Source organism: Caenorhabditis elegans, chromosome II, assembly GCF_000002985.6.
Source record: "Caenorhabditis elegans chromosome II".
NCBI classification, from domain to species: Eukaryota; Metazoa; Nematoda; class Chromadorea; order Rhabditida; family Rhabditidae; genus Caenorhabditis; species Caenorhabditis elegans.
Window position 1 is genome coordinate 8,868,486 of NC_003280.10, and position 15,876 is coordinate 8,884,361.

The 15,876-nt window shown below is 37.0% G+C and overlaps 3 protein-coding genes and 2 non-coding genes across 8 annotated transcripts; all 5 read right to left on the reverse strand.

Annotated features, from left to right (window-relative positions):
- Window positions 1-1,063: 1,063 nt before the first annotated feature.
- On the reverse strand, window positions 1,064-5,457 carry T07D4.2 (UPF0046 protein T07D4.2). 3 transcript variants are annotated; one of them, NM_001027153.4, is made up of 10 exons: window positions 5,415-5,457; window positions 5,321-5,348; window positions 4,823-4,913; window positions 4,462-4,586; window positions 2,449-2,785; window positions 2,305-2,393; window positions 2,185-2,261; window positions 1,865-1,980; window positions 1,635-1,819; window positions 1,064-1,502 (listed from the first exon to the last, which is right to left on the reverse strand). In NM_001027153.4, exons 1-10 carry the CDS (start codon window positions 5,453-5,455, stop codon window positions 1,401-1,403), a joined length of 1,191 nt encoding a protein of 396 aa, NP_001022324.2. In that variant the 5' UTR covers window positions 5,456-5,457; the 3' UTR covers window positions 1,064-1,400. The 3 variants fall into 3 exon arrangements, with proteins under 3 accessions (NP_001022324.2, NP_001076633.1, NP_001022323.2); NM_001083164.4 differs by lacking the exons at window positions 5,321-5,348; window positions 5,415-5,457; NM_001027152.3 differs by lacking the exons at window positions 4,462-4,586; window positions 4,823-4,913; window positions 5,321-5,348; window positions 5,415-5,457 and adding an exon at window positions 3,298-3,469.
- A 1,129-nt stretch (window positions 5,458-6,586) lies between these two features.
- T07D4.6 lies at window positions 6,587-6,764 on the reverse strand. Its single transcript, NR_051468.1, has one exon. It is a non-coding gene; the product is annotated as an Unclassified non-coding RNA T07D4.6 (non-coding RNA).
- A 1,893-nt stretch (window positions 6,765-8,657) lies between these two features.
- T07D4.7 lies at window positions 8,658-8,775 on the reverse strand. Its single transcript, NR_101729.1, has one exon. It is a non-coding gene; the product is annotated as a small nucleolar RNA T07D4.7 (small nucleolar RNA).
- Window positions 8,776-10,010: 1,235 nt separating this feature from the next.
- Window positions 10,011-15,174, reverse strand: rha-1 (the record flags this gene model as incomplete). 2 transcript variants are annotated; one of them, NM_001373779.1, is made up of 15 exons in its annotated part: window positions 10,011-10,297; window positions 10,914-10,946; window positions 10,996-11,059; window positions 11,106-11,322; window positions 11,373-11,780; window positions 11,839-12,513; window positions 12,559-12,727; window positions 12,773-13,117; window positions 13,167-13,341; window positions 13,388-13,876; window positions 13,925-14,185; window positions 14,238-14,374; window positions 14,426-14,472; window positions 14,530-14,960; window positions 15,004-15,174. In NM_001373779.1, the coding sequence occupies 15 exons, from the start codon at window positions 15,172-15,174 to the stop codon at window positions 10,134-10,136; spliced, it is 3,786 nt and encodes a 1,261-aa protein (NP_001360473.1). In that variant the 3' UTR covers window positions 10,011-10,133. The 2 variants fall into 2 exon arrangements, with proteins under 2 accessions (NP_001360473.1, NP_495890.2); NM_063489.6 differs by having other exon boundaries at window positions 10,011-10,417.
- A 103-nt stretch (window positions 15,175-15,277) lies between these two features.
- On the reverse strand, window positions 15,278-15,847 carry T07D4.5 (P53 and DNA damage-regulated protein 1). Its single transcript, NM_001129162.5, has 3 exons — window positions 15,653-15,847; window positions 15,473-15,607; window positions 15,278-15,427 (listed from the first exon to the last, which is right to left on the reverse strand). The coding sequence occupies exons 1-3, from the start codon at window positions 15,842-15,844 to the stop codon at window positions 15,326-15,328; spliced, it is 429 nt and encodes a 142-aa protein (NP_001122634.1). The 5' UTR covers window positions 15,845-15,847; the 3' UTR covers window positions 15,278-15,325.
- Window positions 15,848-15,876: the final 29 nt, after the last annotated feature.

Sequence of the window (15,876 nt, forward strand, 5' to 3'; positions counted from 1 at the left end):
GCGAACTTTTCAGAGGAAATGTTTCTTCCTTGTCGTCTAAAACATTCGAAGATCCATATTTGAGTAATCTATTCATGTGTTTTCTTGTCAAACAGCCCACATGGTTTTTTAGTTCAGATTTTTTTATGAGAGTGATGTGAACGTTTGTGATGAAAAGTTTAAGAATACGTGAGGAGGCTGAACATTTTCAAGGGTAAACAACAAGTTCCGAGTTTACTCAAACTTTGATTCTACCAGTGAAATTGAAGTTCTGTACTGGGTCAATTTCATAAATTTTTTTAAACCGCATAACTACGGATATTTATAAATAATAAATCCGTTTTTTTTCATTTCACTAAAAGAAAAGAATATCACAAATTTTTGTAGAAAATCCTAGAAGACTTTTAAACTGCTTCAAATAATTTTTCCAGAAATGTTCTCTCAAACTTTCGATTCCTAGCTAGAGGTGAAACACATTTTTCACCTGTTTTTGGTACCTAGAACCGAAACTTTTATTTTAAATTTAGATGATCTCAAATCTCACTATGAGTCATTTCTCATTTGTGATTCATTTCGGAAAAAATTGCCAAAGAATTTTCATTATTCCTAATGGATTGGTTCCTTTTTCTATTCTATCATATATTCTAGGTCAGAGATTAATTTCTACGTGCAACTGAATGTGGCGCTTGTTAGCTTTTGTGGTGATTTAAAACTAAAACCTATGTGTATTCTCAACTGACACGGTGGATACTGTCTGACGTAAGAAAAATATTGTATCTAAAAAATTACAGACTATATGAAACAACTCTGGGTGGAAATCATTCTGACTAGATTTCACCCTGTTTCAGATATTTCTGGTCTAGAAATAATGAATTTCAGTAAAATCGAAAAAAGTCTAATGTTGATGATATCTCTGAGAAAAGACATCGATGAATAACAAAAGAGATTTGTCTGTGTGGAGCAAGAAGCCGGCACTGCCGGAACCGCACCACACATGGCCAATATCTGATTTCAGAGGGCAAAAGAGGAGGTTGCAGCATAATTTGGTATTGAATTTCATAATGTTTGACTCGAAAGAGGCTCACAAATTGGAATGTTTTATTGCTGGTTAGCGGGAGCAATTTTGGTGAAAGAAGAAGAATTGGAAGACGAGAAGAAGCAGTTGCAGAAGCTGTCGCAGCAGAAGCACAATCAACCTTCTCTTGCTCTTTTTGTGGTGCTGTTGACTGCGCATCGAGTTCATAAAGACTCATTTCCGGATGGGATATTATTTTGTTCTTATGGGGTTGGAGGAGGGCTCAATGAGTGAGAAAAATAGATGATGATGGTCGTGGTGTGGAAAAAGAGCAAAAAAAATTAAAAAGTGGTGGTATAATTATAACTACAAAATGACACAGAGGTGACAGTGAGAGGAATTTAATTTATTTCTTCTTTTGGAATCTTTTATGAATTTTCTTCACATTTTGAATGTAGAATTGTTTGGTGTGAGGGTGCACTGGGATATCGAATATTACTGGCTCGTTCTGAAAATTTTTAACGATGAAATTGTCAAATTTAATAATCATGGATAGTCTAAATTTGTGTGCTGCTTGAATAAAGTCGTCCCAGAGTCATGCCCAATTTTTCTCAATAAGTCAAAATTCACGAATGATCACCTTTAAATCCAAATTTTCATTACACATGCAGCAGTTAATGAACTTTGTATATCCATCAGTTGTGCATCCGTAGCCCTCATGAATGTGTCCAAAAACGTGATACTTTGGTCGAACCCGCTTGAAAACTGTGTTCAACAACTCGGCACATCCCATTCTCTGTCCATTGTTCATCATATCGCCGTGTCCTGCACAAAATTTGTGTTTTACTATTTGTGGTACTTTGAACTTACCAAGTGGAGGTGTATGAGTTAAAAGCACGTCAACGCCCGCCGGGATCAGGTTCCATTTGTCCAATAGTTGTTGTCCACGAGAGAGATTGAATGCCCAATTGTCTACTTTTGGTTGCCTGCAATTTTTGAAATTGTGCTTTGATACAATGGGTTCAATATGGAACTCATAGAATTATGCTGTGAGAAAGAATATTCAATTCGAACTTATATTTTTTATTGATCTACAAAATATATAATGATAATACTTGTCGAAGGTGACAATTGTTTCAAATTTCGACTTGAATCTACCACAATTTTTTCAGAAAACTTGCAATCCTTACCATGGCGTTCCATAAATTGTGATTCCAAACAGTTCGATTACATTATCCTCCAAATAAATTGCATTTGATAACAAATCCTACAAAAAATTGTATACTTTCATAAATTGAAATCATGCTTACTTTCGCTGAAATTCCACCCTTTGAATCAGAATGAATTGCTGATAACAATGCTTGTTTCAGTGCCATTTCTTTTGGTTCAGACTCTTGTTCTGCAAATTTTGTTGTGGTGATTGATCGTTAATGGTTTATTGGAGTTGAACTTACTCAATTTCAAAAATGTGTCGTCAAATGTGCATTCGTGATTTCCACCTATCACCACTTTGTAAGAGTATTTCAGTTTTCCAAGTAACTTATTAAAATTGTGAACTTCATTTGGAAGACCGCATGATGTGAAGTCTCCAGCCACGAGGAGAACATCTCCAGGTGGGAGTTTTGATATATCAAATTGTTCTCCATGTGTACATCCAATACATACAAATCTCACATGATCTGGTTTTACTGGAGTATCAAGTCTCATCTGACGAACTGGTTTCACTGGTCTTTTTTCTTTCAGCATTTCCCATGCAAGTGTTGGATCTTCTGTGTATTGATGAAGAGATACCTGAAAATAAATGTATTGTTCTGAAGGAGAAGCTTGCGGAGCAATTAATTTCCCATTCATCTTGTTGTTAACGACATTAAACACATGGCTTGTGTGGCTGTTGTCAACCTTTGACCGGATATAACAATACAATTAAAATTTTCAAATTATTATACTGTGAAAATATAGCATTAAAAATAAACATTGCTATACATAGGGTTTAAAACACAAACTGGGCCAAACGGCATGCAAAAAACGTACCGGTCTTTTATGAATTTTAGTCTCTGAATACCAACTTTTTATAGAATCTTGAGATTTTCTGTGTATCCTTAGGAAATACATTGAAGTATTAGTGGTAGAACTAAATAAATCAGGAAATTGAGACTCAAGTTTTTTACTTCTTTTTTTCAATTTCTGTTCGTACTAATAACAAAATGGAAGCAATTTTTTGACAAATGTTGGCCCCCCATGTAATTTGTTGTTAACAAGCTTGAACTGACAACAGCTGGCGACTAAAGACTCTTTGAACTTACAGTTCTTAACTCTCGAACAAGTGATTCTCGTCGATTTGGAGATGTTCCACTTATAGGTCCACCAATCAGAGAAAGACGTCTCTGTCGGTTACGGTATTCATCTTTAATAGACTGATCCCCAAATATAGAAGTTGTTCCGAACCGATTGCTCGACTTGGAGAACATTTTCAGGCTGTGTGAACAATTGATAAGAAAGAAACAAATGAAGAAATAGAGCCGAAAAGATTGAATGGAGAAGTAAGATTCAAAAGATTTATGGCGAGTATCTGAAGTGTGTCAAAAACATTGACTGCACTCAAATGGTTTTCGATCTAACGATGAGGTCACGAGGTGACAGGAAATGGGATGGGAGGCCAAAAGTTGCAAACGAGACATCCGATATATGTATGTGCTGGTCACTTTTTGTTCCTTATCTTTTTGAAGGATACATCAAACTAAATGCAGAAGGATATTCAGTTACCCGTTCTTTTTCTGTTAATAGTTAGTTCTCTTTTCTTATTTTTTAAATATATGTATACTTGGGAAAGCAGTGGTTTTCGGCTGAAACTAGATTGGAAAGATTGGACGAATATGAAACTAACTGCCGGTCGCCTGGACAAGTTACCATAATACGAATGCTCTGCGAGTTTTTGAAATGTTTCAAAATACTGAAGGTTTGAGAGAAAGTCTGAAAGAATGGGAGCCGCGTTTTCTCATAATTTTTCACATTCAGAAAACTGTGAATAACCTCGAGCAACAATGGAAATCGAGCAAAATGTTTTCTTCAAAGGAAGAAAAATAAAAAATTACTGAGAAAATTTCGTAGTCAAAAAAATCCCCGAAAAGCAACTAAAAATTACGAAAAAAAAAGGTCGGTAACTCGGTAAAAATGAAACTGATAGGCTGGCACATCTCAGGGAAAGGTGAGAAAATGTTCGTCAGTGGATCATCTGATGAATAGTGAATCAAAGACGACCATCATCGGCTCTCAGATATCTTTTCTTTCTTTTTTTCGTTTAAATCAAAAAAGTAGAGACTCCAACGTCAGTTGGTATGCCGACTCAATATGAGATAGATTGTTTCTTCTTTTCATCAGATTGGTATCATGCTCGAACGCATTTATCATTTTATCTTTCATTTTGTTTTTCCAATTGTTGATGGGAGCTAACAACATAGAAAACCTACCGGATTTGACAGCTTCCGTCGGGTTTTTTTGTCCATTGGAATGCCAGATGCAATTGAACCGCGGCGACTTGGCGAAGCATTTCCGAGTTCAAAACTGTCGACGATTATTGAGCCGGAACTTCTTCCTGATAAAGATAGTTATGACAACTTAGAAATAGACGGAAGTATTCTTTTTTTTCTGAGAATCAATCTGAATTGTTCTCTGGTTTTTTTTATAAAGTTAATAACTTATTTTAAAAGAAGAACATTGAAGCTGCCATCGTGGTATTCACACGTTATTCAACCTTTACTACACATTTTGCTGTTTATTCTCATTTTTTACGAGAATCGGGAGAGAGGCAAAAAGAAATTATGAACTCACTTCTATCTCTGTTGAATCCAATCAATTCCTGATCTTCTATCATCGGCTGCAAATATGATGCAGCCCGGTTTCGCGAATGGAACATCATTTTCTGAAATAAATATATTATGTTAAAATATGAATGTTTTGAAGTGGAAGTATCATATAAATAGAGCAAATTATTATTTGTAGCTTCGAGGTTCGAGGACTACTACCAAAAATGTTAAGGAACTGAGACATAAATCTTTTACAAATACAGTTTTTAAACGGAATGGTGATACACTTTATCTATCAACTTCTGTTTGAGAATATAGCTCCATAAAATCAGGTTGTAGTGAAGAAAAAATCAGGACAAGTGACCAAAGCACGGGAATGGTTCTCAAAGGTACCCGCCAATGAAACCTTCCATCTTCTTCTTCCCTCCAGCATTTCCATCTTATCCATCTTAACCCCCTCCCCTTCTTCCTCTTTTTTCCATTTGATCAGAGTTCTATCCTTCTTCAATACCAATTGGCTCACCTCATCTTGTGGTACAGGAGCGGAGCTTCTGAAAACACAAAGATTGAAACATAAAACAAACAATGAGTGCAGCTACAAAAAATCATTGACGAACCTTCGATTGAGTGACACTTTGAGCAATGCAGGACTCAGCATTCCTGCAAAAATCTCGATGATTTTTTGGGTCGACAAGCAAGAAGAAACGACAACTTTTTGAGAAGTGACAAAGTGAAGTGAAGGATGACACGAAAGTTCGGGAATGTTCGGAATGAGATAAGATGTGTCTGGATCATGGAATTAGGTACTTAAACACGGACAAAGCAATTCAGCATTGAGTGCAGAATTTTCTTGAGCAAATGAGTAGTTTAATGAGATCAACTCTCATTTAAAGATGTGATTAAAAAGATCAAGGGTTTTTGTTGCAAAGAAGTGAGACATAGGATTCGTGACGTAGTTGAATATAGCTGTTGGCAATGACATAATTGGTAAAGTTTATACTAACAGAGCAAATAACATTTATCAAGATATTTAAAATACAGTAGACCGTGTTTTCTCAATAGAAACGCCACTCATACCTTGCACAAGTTTGGACCAGCTCTTGCTAATGTCGTATTGTTTTTCAAATCTTTATTGCGGTACAATGTATCTCGAGAGACGGCAAGGGTTGAGTGCCACCAGGTCACAAGCTGATAAGTGTGCAACTGAGAAAAAGTACAACATATGCCAAACGTATCACATAAATCACATAGAAATTATCTACTCACATGTTCTATTATGAGAAAATTAATGCAGTGGAATAGGAAAATATAAGTAAACTCTAAACTGTAGAAATAAAGTTTCTGAACACTTGGAAAAGGTTAAAAATTGGAGCCTAGTTTTTATTGAGATTTCATCCAAACTGTAGCGATTCAGAATATATTTTTGTATTGCCCTAGTATAAGTAAAGACTAATTACAAAAACTACTATAAGTATTTACAAATAGATACTGTTACGAAGGTCCAGTAGCCAATAATCTACCTCTAAACTCATTCAGAAGTTCTAATTGTTTTATTTTTAGTCATTCAATTGATCTTTCCATCATTATCTTATTAACTATTTCCATTTCTATTTCAAGTTATATGTAGTGATATGCGAATTATAAGTGAACAAATTCAAGCTAAAATTCTGAAAAAATATAATGCGAAACTAACGTAATACTAGTATCATAGAAATAAGAAAGCAAAGCTGAAAACATTGCAAAGAGTAAAGTGACTGGTTCTTCTTCTGCTTCTGTTTTTTGAACAGCTCATCAGGTGTTGATTTACTCACCACCAGTAGCAACCACTTTGTGCACACAATGGCTCCACCTTCATACCTTCCTCCCCCACCTCATCGTTCTCAGTCTCACCACAAAGACTTGTCATAACTCATCAATAAACTTTTTTAACACCCCACAACGGGTCACAATAAGGGATCAAAGTTGAGCCGAAGAGTCGACTGAAAGAGAAGAGTCTGGTGGAAAGAGATAATAATGATGAGTGGTGCACAAAAAACAGGGAAGATCTGATGAAGAAGGTCGATGTATTACGAGTGATGGATTAGGATTTGATGAGGGCGGATCGAGTTGTACTCTCAATTAATTTGTCGACATCAATCAATTTGAAATCTTGAACTTGATTGAATTGGTGGAGCTGGGAGATATTATTGAAGGGTACTTATGGTAAAAATTCAAAGATCCTTGACTAGTTTGTAGGTCACAAGATGCAATAGTACACAGGAACCGAGTTGTTTGGATGTGTTCTTGACAAAACTAGTGAACTTTATATTTAGGATTTAATGAAATAATATATTTAAAGTGCGTCAAAGCCAGAAATATTTGGAAAGCTGGTAAAGCTGAGCCAATTATGAATTTCAGATAAAAGGGATAGCATTTAGGGGAAACTTCATGAAAGCTGTTAAAACAATTTGGTTAGTTTTTAGAAGGAAGTAGATTGCGCACGTTTCTCAGGGGCAAAAATTGTCAGAAAGTTGCACCCAAATGCCAAAACTGTATGCCTTCCACGAAAAAGGCATCCGGTGCAATGTGGCTCCGCTCAAATAAATCTTCTCTACGACAAATAAGTCTTCGGTTATTATAAAGGCGAGGTACACTTTGTAGGCACGTAAGCAGACAGCAATTTTGGTCATTACTAGTAATTTAAAGCTGTAATTAAAATTAAAAATTTTTTAAATATGCAGTCCCTAGAACACATGTAATTTACCTATTATAAAAAAACCAAATGAATTTTTGAGATAAAGGAGAACTGAGAAATATGAAGAATTGAGATTATTTTAAACATCGAAAATTAAAAATACTATTCCTAGACCCGCAGTAATCTGAAATATCTCGTGCTTTTTAATATTGAGGGTGGTGTAAATATGTCTCAATATTTTATTTTTATTGATGATGATTCTTGAAATGTGTACTTGATGATTGGTCCGTTAAATATTAGTGAACCTCGGGAGTTTTTTTCCAGGATTTTAATTATGACTCCATTACCTTAAGTTTAAATCTAAAATGCATCCGAATGATTCCTGATCACACATTCATTTTTCTTGATTTCCGTTTTCTTTCCGTACACCTCTATCAGCCTTTTCTTCTCGATTAACCTTTCCACAATAAATCAAGCACTCCCAGGCAGCTGTCTTTTTGTCGGCACATCCCCACAAAAACCTTGTTTTCGTCGCTGAAACTGTGGCCGAATGCTTTTAAAATAGAAAGAGACGAGGAACATTTTGGAAGGGGGTGAGCAAAACACGGAGAGGATGAACAGATGGCTGCAACATTTTTATGAATCCATCGATTGAATTGTTCCGTGTCCGAATAATAATTTTGGGTATTTCTTAACTTGAATATTATCGAATAAAGAAATTTTATATTTATTTTTGCCACCTAACATTATCACATATCTATAGATGCAAAATTTTATGATTTTAGCTCCAAAAATACGGTACCCGGTCTCAACATGAATAAGTTTTGTTGAATGCGAAAAGGTGTACGCCTTTAGTTTTCAGATTTTATCTTCTTTTTTTTTAATTTCTAGAAATTTATTCACTATGAAATGATTATAACTTATTATGAACAAGTATGAGTTCAACTCTCCCACACGGACATGATCTCTCGCTCTCTGGTAAAAGTTCCAGCAACATTAAAAATGATTTGCCGGTGTTTTCCTATTCTGCTGTAATCATGAGTAGGGATCGCTAGATACCAATGATCCTGTGCGTAGTTATAAAAAATCCCACCGAAGGGACATCTCCAAAATTTCCGTTTCCCTGGACTCCACGAGTGGAGATGCGGGACCAGAGTTTTATTGGTACACTGGCGAACCTATAAAAAATCCCACCGAAGGGACATCTCCAAAAATGTTGGCGGGCACCCGAAGGTACCCAAGCCAGGGCTTTCACTCTGGCACCCGGAGCGATCGTAGTCTGACTCGTAGTCAGTCTTCAATGGCCCCCGAAAGTGAGAGTTTTCCCGAGAGGAATCTTCCTTTTCGGCTGGTACTCTCTGGACCCGGGAGTGTTCGTAGTTCGACTCAAAGCCAGCCCACAATGACGCCCGACAGTGAGTTTTGCCTTTCGGCCGGTACTCCCTCAACCCGGGAATGTTCACAGTCTGACTCAAAGCCAGTCCAAAATGATCCCCGAAAGTGAGTTGTGCCTATTCGGCCGGTACTCCCTGAACCCGGTAGCGATCGTAGTCTGACTCATACATAGTCAGTCCACAATGGCCACCGAAATGTGAGTTTCGCCTTTCGGCCGGTACCCCCATAGGACCGTCACCAGGGTGTTAAGGCTGGTGAACAAAAAATTTCGGAATTTTGCCATACGGCGGGTATCCCTTATTTCCCCGGTGTGTGGACAACTCCCCACACTGAAGGAGTTGAACCACCAGTCAGTGCCCCACACTGAAGGATAACCGAACCAACTCTGACTTCGTGCCTCGGCACCTAGCACACGACGGCGGCGGACAAAATGTGAGCTAGCGAGCGCCACCGCAAGATTGCAAGAGTGTGCCACTTCTCGCTTCGTTCAGCGACAATTTCTCATTTCCGTTACTATGTAATCCCTATATTTTCTCACTATCAGTATACTTTTCATAATCGTAATATGATTATTGATCCGTTTTCCACAAAAAAAAGATCACTGTTGTTATCGTTTTTTCAAATCAAAACACGTAAAATATCAACGCAGTAACATATCTGAATACGGAATTCTTAGTAAAAGTAATGTAAAACAGTATTTCCTCTCATTTGGCAAAAATTATTTTTCACATTTAACTCAAAATTTGCCATGTCGAGACGGACAACGTACTTTTTGCGAGAAAATCGAGTTTTATGTGCCAGAAACAAGATAGTAAAACTCATCGGATTCTAGAATTTCAAGTATTAATTAATCTATTGAATGAGTTTCCAAAGTTTCCGATCCCATGGTCTGAAAACAGCTGCCTTGGTACCTGGTGTCAAACTAATCACCGTTTCCCTAATGGGGTTATTCAAGTAATGTAGCAAAATGCATTTAAATACATTTGTGACGTCACAAATGTATTAAAATACATGTTTTTATATACTTGAATACAGTTGTGACGTAATTTTTCTACACTTTTTAATTTTCCGACACTACTTGAATAACCCCATAATAGAACAAAATATCAGTATCTAATGAATTATGTGTTTTTTGAATACGAATAACAACCAAAACTTTTATTATAAAAAAGAATAAAACCAAAACGACACTTTGATAAGTGTGACAAGATGAGATCGATTTCCTTATACGATCATAAGTTATAACAACAACAGGCATATATTTGATCTACCAGTTCGATGCATTCCATCCTCTGCCACCACCGCCACGGCCACCACCTCTTCCACCACGACCACCTCGGTAACCGCCGCCGCCGCCAGCTCCTCGATATCCGCTTCCAACATTGCCGTAATTGCCACGTCCGGCGTTCCAATCGCCACTGGCGCCGTAACCTGAGTTGTTGAAATTCTGATAGCCCATTCCGGAATTGGGAGGAGCATAGGGACGATTTTGAGCATATGGATGATTTCCGCGTCTGTTACCGCGGTAAGGGTGCACTTTGCCCCCAGCAGCTGAATTGATTGTATGTTTAATGTGGAAACCGCACATGCAAAAGCATTGTTATGTGAACGGGACAAAAGCGGATCAGCATTTGTGCACATTTAATAATTTAGGGGGTTCAGTTAGTTTTAATTCAAAAAAAAGTTTAATTTTTTCTCTATTTTTAATTATTAAAAAAAAAGTTTTTCGTTAATTATTGTATGGATTTTTACTGAAAAAAAGTTACAAAAAAATCAGATTTTTTATTATAATTTTTGAGAAAAAGATATTTTCCTGGGATATTTCGTGAGAATCATATAAACCCTAATGTTTTTAATTATTAAAAAAAAAACAAAATTCGATGAAAGTTTCAATGTTTAAACATCAAAATTCGTGAAAACATTTTTCTAATTTTTGAACTAATTATCACTATTAAAATAATCTCAATCCAGTGATTTCAAATAATTGTTGTTCAAAAAATGGGTAGGACAAGTGGAGAAACAAAAAGCGAACCCCGTGTACAATTACCTGGTGGAAAATCTTGATTTTGGAATGATGAATCTGAAAATTTCTTAATATTTAAATTGAATAATCAAAATTAAAATCTCACTGTTGTTCGACGGTCCCCAATCAGCATATTCAAGACGATTTGGAGCAGGGCCTTTCTGGATTAACTGAAATTTTTTTATTAAGTCTACGGGTTTTACAATAAATTTTTACCGCATTATCTGTAAGTAGACTGTCTTTGATAGGTCCAGCTTCGGACATGAATTCTTCGGAAGATATGTCACGAAGAAGTTGACGAAGTTCAGCATCTGATGGGTTGAGGCCAGCCAGAGATTCTGGATTTTCACAAGATTTGACGAGAAGAGCTTCGATGCATGGACGAAGACCGATGAGAGCAGCTGCGGTAGAAACGTTCATTCGAATTGTAATACTAGAAAAAAATATTGTGATATTATTTTCAAAATGAATTCAAAAACGTACGTCTCATCAATGCGAACAAGTCCTTCTCCGACACATTCAACTTTTCGACTTCCAAAAACTAACAATTGTATTGCACTGATCACTGACATTTGTTTACATGAGATGCATCTGGTACGAACTTTTTCAGTGAAAACGAGCAGAGGACTTGGGAAATCCATTTCTTGGCGATTATTCATCGGAACAAGCATAGAATACTTGTTGATTAGTGCACTCGATTGCTCTATCGTTAATACTTTCCGTTTTCCAACGTAGTACGCCACATTTGGATAAAGAGCCATGACAAGAAGAGAACGCATCAGATTAAGTTCACGATCTGGTCCATTGACGTTAACAGAGATATCAAACAAAATGTCTTCAGGGAAACTGCATTGATTTCGAAGTACATCAATCAACTGTCTACGTGCTCCACTGAAAAAAATGAATTTAGTTTTTTTTTTAATTCTAGGAGAATTTATAAACAACTTACTCAGTCATTTTGAGCACAGGATTACTCAGCGAGTATCGCTCACAGAATTCGCGCTCAGCAGCAGATGCACCCATTTGAACGGCTTCACGATATCCTTGAATCACAGAGACAATTGCAACATGATCAGAAAACTTGTTTCCAGCAAACTTTCGCTGTGTACCACTCAATCGGCTGTGATGCTTCTCTCGTGGAACGAATGGAGTTGGAAATGACATTGCAGATGCCACGTCACACATCACAGATCCTGCACCAAGAGCAGTTCCAAGAATAAGCACTTTGGCAATGACAGGCTCAATTGGCATACGAGCGAGCATTTTTCCGAGACTTGTCAATTCTAAATTACGATCAAGAGCTCCCATCGCTTGTAACACTGCTTCACTTTCGACGACCATATCATACGGTGGAGGTTGAAGAGCCTTTCCAAGGAATTCACCGACGGATCCGAGACGGAGAAGTTTGATTGTCAAAGCGATTTGATGAAGAGGAATCCGAAGCATTTCAGCAGTTCCGTGATCATCCAGTGCTTCAAATCTCATCTTACTGCATAAATGAAAAGCGTATCCAGCTCTAACACGACCAGCGCGCCCTCTTCTTTGAATTACATTTGTCTTTGATGCCCAGACAGTTGCGAAATGAACCATATTGTTGTTCGATGTATACATTCGTTCCTTTGCTCTAAAAAAAAGAAAGATTTCGGTGATCTTTTTTAAAAATACTTACTTGCAAGAGTCAATCACATAGACTACGTCATCAATTGTAATACTTGTTTCAGCGATATTTGTTGAAACAATGATCTTCCGCTTTCCTGGGTAGTGATTGAACACTTTTCTCTGTTCCTGACTAGTTAATTGAGAATGAAGTGGAAGAATTTCATATTTATTAGCTTGGCCTGGAAATTAATAATTTTGATTGAAGTTTTAATTTGTAAATTTACCAAATTCTTGGTGCTCTAAAAGTCGATTGCAAAGTGTCATAATTTCTGCCCAACCGGGAAGAAAAACTAAAACGGCGCCATCCACTCCGCGGGATGCAATATCGTTCAAAATAGCTTCGATCACACCGAATGGAATATCTTTTTCAGAGATTCTTGACATTGCTGTTTTCAGTGATTCGTTGATTGATGGATCTGTTAGAATATTCATGTTTCGACCCTTATCATCCACTTCTTCATCTCCTTCATCATCATCTGGTGGAGGTGGTCCTCCCTTTTTCCGTTTCTTTTGATCTGGTTCCTCAGGCATATGCTGAAGATTGTGAAGAATGTCTTCCAGGTAGAATGCTGAAATTTTAAATTAATTTAAATATAACTATTTTTATCCAGAACTTACATTGTACAGGAAAAGTTCTTCCATGCATCGTGATAACTGGTGTCGGGCCAACATCTGGGATAGAGCTGAAGAAATTGGTAAACAAATCAGTGTCGATGGTGGCAGACATGAGTACCACACGTAGATCTCGGTATGTGCTAATCATTTCGCGGAGCACAATAAGAACAAAGTCAGTCTGAAAAAAAAAGATTTTTAATTTGATGTGCAGTTTCAACACTCACGTCAACATCCCGTTCGTGAATTTCATCGATGATTACATGTGAAATTCCTCGTAATCCGTTCTCCATCATTCGCAGCAAGACTCCAACAGTACAAAACATGATAGATCCATATGGCCGAGGAGTTGCACTATCGAATCGAACATTATATCCGCATGTTTCTCCAACTTCTTCTCCTCGCTCGTTGGCGACACGTTCGGCCAGTGAAATTGCAGAAATACGACGAGGTTGAGAGACGACTGCATTGAAAGATGCTCCATTAGAATTTTCCAAAAAACTTTCCAGTAGAAATTGAGCAACTTGAGTACTCTTTCCACATCCAGTTTCTCCTTTGATCAGTGTAACACGATTTTCTGCGACGGTTTGTACAATGTTTTCACGATACTGGGCGACAGGGAGTTCTCCACGTTGAGCTGTTATTTTGTCAAGTGCTTCACCTCGCTTGAAATCCTCTTTTTCCATTATTCTCTGACTAATTTGCTCCATTGACATCTGAATTTAATTTAATTTTAAATTATTCGCTTGAATCAAAAAACTTACAAAAGCTAATGGTTCCTCATCGATATTCGAAGCTCTCCATGGATTCCAATTCTGAAGAGGAGGTGCCCAGGAGATATTCGAAGCGGAACAAATTTCTGAAACAGGGAACTGCGCTAGTTTAACATCCGTGAGCAGTGAGGTAGGAGCTTCCGGAGTTGCACTCGTTTCGTTGATTTCTGGCAACTCAAGACCGCACGACCGAACATATTCTGTCACTCGAGTTGAGAGATCTTCTGGAATGGAAATCGCAATTTCAGGAAGCTGAAAATTAATATAATAAACTTCAAAACAACTTAAACTCAGAAAAACTAACCGTGCTGACTTTACTCTTCTTGATTGGTCCACTGTACGATTGCATAATATTGAGATGGAACATCTGACGAACGATATTCATTGCACACGCCGCTTCAGAAACTTTCTTGTTAGATCCAGTACCTTTTCCAACGAGATCTGTAAACATTTTCATTTTTTATTTGGATAAAAGACGATAAAAGAACGCACTTTTGTTGATTTGAGGAACAAAGATTTGGGCAGTCGTCTCCATTGTTCTGTAAATATTTTGGTATGAAAAAAATGAAGTAATTCTTCTAATATGAAAAACTTACTTAACGGTGTTTGATTCTCGAATTTTGGTTCCATAGTTAACCTGTGGAAGTCTCATTTTTTGAAGAAACTCATTCAGCGCTTTCTTTGAATTCTCCATCGTCCATCCTCCATGAATTTCTGATTTTAGATCAACAGTTTCCGATGCAGCAATTTCTTCTGCTTTCTGTGTAATATATTGTTCATGTGTGCCCTCGTTACGTTGATATGCATTGTTACTCCAAGGAAATCTTTTTTGTGGAATTGGTTGCTGTGACTCTTGGAACGAGTTGCCATCTTCTCCACCACAAAACATTGTAGCAGTTTCAGAATCTTGCCACGTGGAAGAAGCTTCAAGACTCGAAGACGTTAGAGTCGGAATATCACTCTGTTGCATTTTTCCTTCTCTGACTAGGTATTGGCAGAAATCTTGAGCAGCATTGGTAGCAGCATCCTGAAAACTTTTGATAAAAACTGATTTCCCAAGTAGCACGAACCTTTTTGTTTGTGGAATTTCCGAAAGCAGTGTAGCCAAATCCTGTGATCCGAAGTTCGCATTTGAATCTCTGCCTACCACTCCTGGTTTCACTTTTTGTATCGTACGTCGGATTTCCATACTTATTCTTTCCTAACCAAGCATATAGAAATTCTTTGACGTCTCTGGACATCTAAAAATAATATTTAACAAGATTTAAAAAGTCGCGAATAGTTCAAATAAAGAGACGAGAAATTAAACTCGGATATACAAGAACAGGATAACAATACAAATTTAAGTATTTTAATATCAATTCATTGACCCGTATTCAGATATTTCATAATTTAATCAGTTAATTTTCCGTCTTTGAGCAATGGCTTTAAACCGAAACCACGTTCTTCTAGATTTCGCTTCTTGTGTAGTTTGAGAAATGTGTCCATGTCTTTCTGTAAAAAAACAATTCAATTATCGAATTAATATTTTTATTTTACCTTGATAACTTCTTGAATCTGTCCACGAACTTCTTCGACAGTTTTCGTATCTTTCTCCAAAATATTCAAACTATTTGCTTGGCTTGTTTGAAGGAAGCACGTTCCATTGTATATCCAAACTGGATCAATATCCTTCTGAAAATAAGTTATTCAGTTTGCATTATTGTTTTACAGACAAACCTCTTTGATTTTTCGGCTAACTTCTCGAAACTTCTGACGTTCATTATCCAGATTCACACATGTTTCTTTGGCGTGATTTAATTTCGTTGAAAGGTAAATTATCTCTGAAGTTTTGTCGCGTAACTCTTTTTGATGGTCATGCGGTGTTTTTGCGTTGTTCAAAGCCATTCCAGTAGACAGGTGAGTGATCATTTTCTTTAAAAAATAACAATTAGCAAGAATAT

Coding starts and splice junctions, on each gene's coding strand:
- T07D4.2 (NM_001027153.4), bottom strand. CDS start 5,455: ATGCTGAGTCCTGCATTGCTCAAAGTGTCACTCAATCGAAG. Junction 2,394..2,448: donor CGACACATTTTTGAAATTGA/GTAAGTTCAACT, acceptor CAAAATTTGCAG/AACAAGAGTCTGAACCAAAA. Junction 1,820..1,864: donor AACTCATACACCTCCACTTG/GTAAGTTCAAAG, acceptor AATTTTGTGCAG/GACACGGCGATATGATGAAC.
- T07D4.5 (NM_001129162.5), bottom strand. CDS start 15,844: ATGATCACTCACCTGTCTACTGGAATGGCTTTGAACAACGCAAAAACA. Junction 15,608..15,652: donor TTAGCCGAAAAATCAAAGAG/GTTTGTCTGTAA, acceptor ACTTATTTTCAG/AAGGATATTGATCCAGTTTG. Junction 15,428..15,472: donor AGATTCAAGAAGTTATCAAG/GTAAAATAAAAA, acceptor GTTTTTTTACAG/AAAGACATGGACACATTTCT.